The sequence below is a fragment of the Oratosquilla oratoria genome, unplaced genomic scaffold (genome assembly GCF_046742065.1).
Source record: "Oratosquilla oratoria isolate Oo_2021 unplaced genomic scaffold, ASM4674206v1 SCAFFOLD61, whole genome shotgun sequence".
NCBI classification, from domain to species: Eukaryota; Metazoa; Arthropoda; class Malacostraca; order Stomatopoda; family Squillidae; genus Oratosquilla; species Oratosquilla oratoria.
This window is the reverse complement of record NW_027467725.1, coordinates 589,466-594,465: the sequence shown is the minus strand read 5'-3', so window position 1 is coordinate 594,465 and position 5,000 is coordinate 589,466. Positions and strand designations below refer to the sequence as shown.

Genomic DNA, 5,000 nt, shown 5'->3' with positions numbered 1-5,000 from the left:
CCTAAAAGATGGAATGTTTAAGGTGGTAGAATGCCATTAACCCTTTGCAATCTTCAATCATAGTATCTATTCTTCACTGTAGGTCTTTGTTCTCTTCTCAGTTTTTATTCCTTATATTGTATTTCCATTTCACTGATACTATCACCTCTATAATATTATTTTTTAGTGTCTTTTCTGAAATAATTTTGATTCTAAGGTGTTATTTCCACTCCAGTCGTAGAAGTTTGCTTCCTAGAGGAATTGCCTAAAAGATGGAATGTTTAAGGTGGTAGAATGTCATTAACCCTTTGCAATCTTCAATCATAGTATCAATTCTTCACTGGAGGATTTGTATTTTTTCACTATTCTCTACTCAGTTTTTATTCCTTATATATTTCTATTTGACTGATAATATCACCTCTGTTAATAGATCTTTTTAGGTCTTTTCTGAAATAATTTTAATTCTAGGGTGTTAGTTCCACTCCAGTCGTAGGAATTGCCTAAAAGATGGAATGTTTAAGGAGGTAGAATGTCATTAACCCTTTGTAATCTTCAATCATAGTATCAATTCTTCACAGGAGGATTTGTATTTTTTCACTATTCTCTGCTCAGTTTTTATTCCTTATATATTTCTAATTGACTGATAATATCACCTCTGTAATATGATCTTTTTAGGTCTTTTCTGAAATAATTTTAATTCTAGGGTGTTAGTTCCACTCTAAGAGTCTCCCTAGGATAAGCATCATCATGGTTCTCAACAATCACCAAATCGCACATAAACAATTTGCAAACACTGCAGAATGAAGCACTGAGATGTACCTAAACCACCCCAACAGGACACCTACATACAGAAACTAAAATCCTCCCAAGAGAACATCACATGAAAATGACAGGAACACAATTCTATGCCAAAATTCTGAACACCACACACCCTTCACACTAAATTTCACATGCACCACCAACAGAAAGAAAATTAAAATAGCAGCATTCTATAGTTATCGACCACCTATGCAGCACAATACCTCCACACAGAAACATGTACACACCCAGATAACTAAGTTAACCCTTAAAATTTCGTTCAACTCAATATTCCAATAGCACCCCCCCAGATATAAGCCCCACATAGAAACCCAGCCCCACACCTGACAAGAAACACACTGGCTCGCCTACGCTCAGAACACCATCCAGCATTAAGGCATCACCAACACTGAATATGCCTGTCCACAGGTTCAAGCTGCCCCCAGATACGACCACCACACAAAAGACAGAACACTTCATACTACAATGCCCAACACTAACAGTCCCCAGGCAACACAATATCTCTCCCGTAAGTGAGTAATGCTCCCGTCCCGGGGCTGTTGCCGGTTTCCTGGAGGCCTTGGGTCTTCTGCAAGAGAGATCTGGCTAACGGATTGATTTAACTTATTTCCCTATTACTCCCCAATTACATATTATATATATATATATATATATATATATATATATATATATATATATATATATATATATATATATATAGTATATATATATATTGTTAGGCTGGTTAAAGGCAAACTCTGATGGAGAGAAAGTCGGGTTTATTTAACAATGAATCTTTTTCGTAGCATCGTGTTTATATTTGTGTTTTTCTGAATCATTCCAGATTAGCCTGAGTTATTCCCAGTATGGCAACGAGATGAATGTTCTACCTATTGAAGGTCTGGACGCCAGATTTGACCCTACCAGGTGAGTCATGGAGTATGTCTTCCTCCAAGGAAACTTGACGCTGCGGTAGGGGAGGGCTGATTCTTGTGAGAGTGGGGACTGCTTATCAGCATGCAAATAATGTGTATACACACACTTGCACAAACACACACAAGCACGCGCACACACACGCACGCACGCACACAGGCACATGCACGCACGCACCCATGCACGCACACACACACACACACACACACACACACACACGCACCACAAATTCATGTATACCTTTCATAGTAGTACTTGGGTATAACTTTTTGTATTATGCTATAGGGTATGACTATTCATCGTGCACCTGTCCTTGTTCTTCTATTGCAATTTTTTGTTTAATAACGTGCCACTTGGATGAGAGCGATGTCTAACTCTCTTGTTTTCTCGTCCGCAGGGTCTTGTCTCTCCACTGTCACCTCTACCCAAACTTCAGCTTCTGTCCGGAAAGATAGCCACGGGAGCATCAATATAACTTTCAGAGATATATAAAAGACTTCTATTCTGTACATAAGGTTATACATATTATCTATCTATATATATATATATATGTATGCGTGGAAATTATGTTACTGTATATTCAGTGCACCCAGGCGTGATACTACGTCCCCCTTTTTATGTCGTACACGTCTAAAAGAATCGACTGTCTGTAAACGTTGGAGTTCGGGCTTTCAATTTTAAAGAGTGATAATCTAGAGTAGATTCTTTTTATGGAATGTACGGAGAGAAGCTGTGATAGATCAGTAGGCAATTGACTCTTGGGCTCCTACAACACAGAGCTTTTAAAGTTTTCAGTGCTACGAAATACAGAATGAATTCATCCCATAAACCTTTCAAATGGACTTTGGGATCATTTCAACGATGTCTTCCTGATGTGGCTTCCAGACTTGTTTTATATTTACATGCTTGCATAAACGAACATTCATGTAATTACGTGCTGGAATATGTGAGAATTATTGTAAGTCTACGTGCCTCCGTGCGTGATGTCCATTGTAAACGCCACGTTAAGTCAATGGTTTATGTCGTGTCTTACACGTATAGCTATCAATAACAATCTCTCTTTCTCTCTCTCTCTCTCTTTCTCTCTCTCTTTCTTCTTTCTCTCTGTCTGTCTATCTCTATCCATCTATCTATCTCTATCTATTTGCCCGATAGCTCTCTTCCTGGGTTCTCTTCCAGCCAATCCGGACGATCCCACTTAGATGAGATTGAGACTCGGGTCAGAATAGGGGTTCAGAACAGTCGGCCAAGGCACCGTTTCCTCTCAAAGCTGCCCCTGTATTGAACAAAATACCTGCTCTTATCCAGAACTGAATGAGCAAACCACGTCACTAAGCTGATGGGGTCAAATTTAAACGCCATAAAGTTCTGGGGAAAAAGCGGGCAGGTTCGGTAATTACTGCTAGGAAAGTGGAAATACACTGCAATAGTCTCGCATGGAGTACTGACTATAGTAACACCCCCTACGGCCCAGAGTCACACAACATTCTTTTATTATTCGAAATCAATCTCCGTTCAAGAAAGAATGGTGATCACTTTTAACTTCTATCCTTCCTCTCAAATTCCTTTTTTAAATGTCTCAAATGCCACTTTTATTAATCCACTTCTGTGGTGCAATATTGTCTCCAAAGATAGAAGGACTGGTTATCACCAATGAAATATTACAAAGGCTCCTACCTGCAAAGGAAGTTATGGCATCATTACATCTTATATATATTTTTTTTCTCAAAAATAAGATGGTTATGAACATGTCGCCCCCGCTTGCATGTACGAATATCGCTTGAAAAGACTCCATATTTCGTCACAGCTGGAGCTAGGCTACCTGTTCCGTTCCAGTTCACGTCAATCATATACCCCAGGAGTTTGAACCCCAATACTTCTTCGAATCCCCAGATCATAATCGTTTTCAGCTTACTGCTTGCGTTCGAATGCTCGTGAGCCGAACCTTATACAGTTAAAAGATTTCCCGTGTCGCCCTATGCAATGCCCATAATTTACGCACTTATAGCACACCCACTCATCTTTTCATCTACATGACACTTGTGAATGCCCATGGCACTGCTGGAGAGTAATACATTCCAAAGCCCATGTCCGACCCCATCACACATGTAGTAAGCGCTGAACTATCAGTTGTTTTGAAAAACGATTAGACAACTTTATGGATGGGGACGACAGGTGGTGATGGATACGGAGCTGCCTAGTGTAGGCCTTATGGTCTCTTGCAGTCTCCTTTATTCTTATGTTCTTATGAATCGTTATGAAACCCAAATGCCTGCTATCCAATACGATATTCCGTTTTAATATCCTTAGACAAAACCTCACACGCGACCGCTATCATCAATACGGCATATTCCTGGCACATGCTAACATTTCATACCGTTAACAAACAAGCTATGATATATAATCTATCATGCTCAAAGACACCCTATGAAACATTCTGCAACGCTCAATGGTTCCCAGAATTATCTAACATCGCTCAAAGAACATCCTCAAGTTGCCTCCCATAATACTAAAGCTAAAAAAAGACAAACTCCTTTATGTGGTTATTTAAGCGTTGTGTTCAAGCCGCTACGCGATACAATATGGGTTTGGACACAACGCCAAGGGCAGTCGAGAGAATCTGACTTTAAGGACCCCTACATGATCAGTATGATTGACACATTATATCAACAAAACATTATTGTCCCCCCATATGGATCTTCAATACTATCCTATGTTGTGCAATATTGTGCAATGGGTTATTACACATTATTATTGATCGTGTAGGGGCCGCTTTACTCAAGTCTGACATGTCAGCATCGTCTTTGACGTGTCAAGTCGTCGTTCAGTTAAATGTCTGCTTTACGTGGTTCCACTGTTTACTTTGAACGGTCACTTCCGATCGTTCCTCGTTGCTTATGTCCTTTTTGCACTGAACTAGTCACCGTAGTTACAGTCACCAGTACGAGTTGGCCTCCTCCTCCTCCTCTGCCCTGACGCTGGCTAGCGTTTTTGCCTGCGAACTGAGAAATCGCCAGCTCTTTTGCCCCGATTATCCGAAGATGACCTTGGAGGTTGGGTCTGATGAGTTTGCACTGAGAAACCAAACCCAGCCTCGAAAACACACACGCGCGCACACACACACACACACACACACACACACACACACACACACACTGATTTATGAAAAATGGGAGAGAAAATATGAATTAATGTTAACGGATATATTCATTATAAGATAAATATTTTTTCTGATACAAGTAATATTTTTTCTGATACAAGTCATGGATAACAGGGGTTCAAAGTATACT

At 40.0% G+C, this 5,000-nt stretch overlaps 1 protein-coding gene across 1 annotated transcript in view; it reads left to right on the top strand.

Annotated features, from left to right (window-relative positions):
* Positions 1-5,000, top strand: part of LOC143023791 (fringe glycosyltransferase-like) — a 125,566-nt gene that overhangs the window by 120,213 nt on the left and 353 nt on the right. The window contains exons 8-9 of the mRNA XM_076182408.1: positions 1,622-1,704; positions 2,108-5,000. The exon at positions 2,108-5,000 is cut by the window's right edge and continues 353 nt beyond it. Coding sequence (XP_076038523.1) covers positions 1,622-1,704; positions 2,108-2,165 — 141 coding nt within the window. The 3' untranslated portion in view covers positions 2,166-5,000. The remainder of the gene's footprint in view (positions 1-1,621; positions 1,705-2,107) is intronic.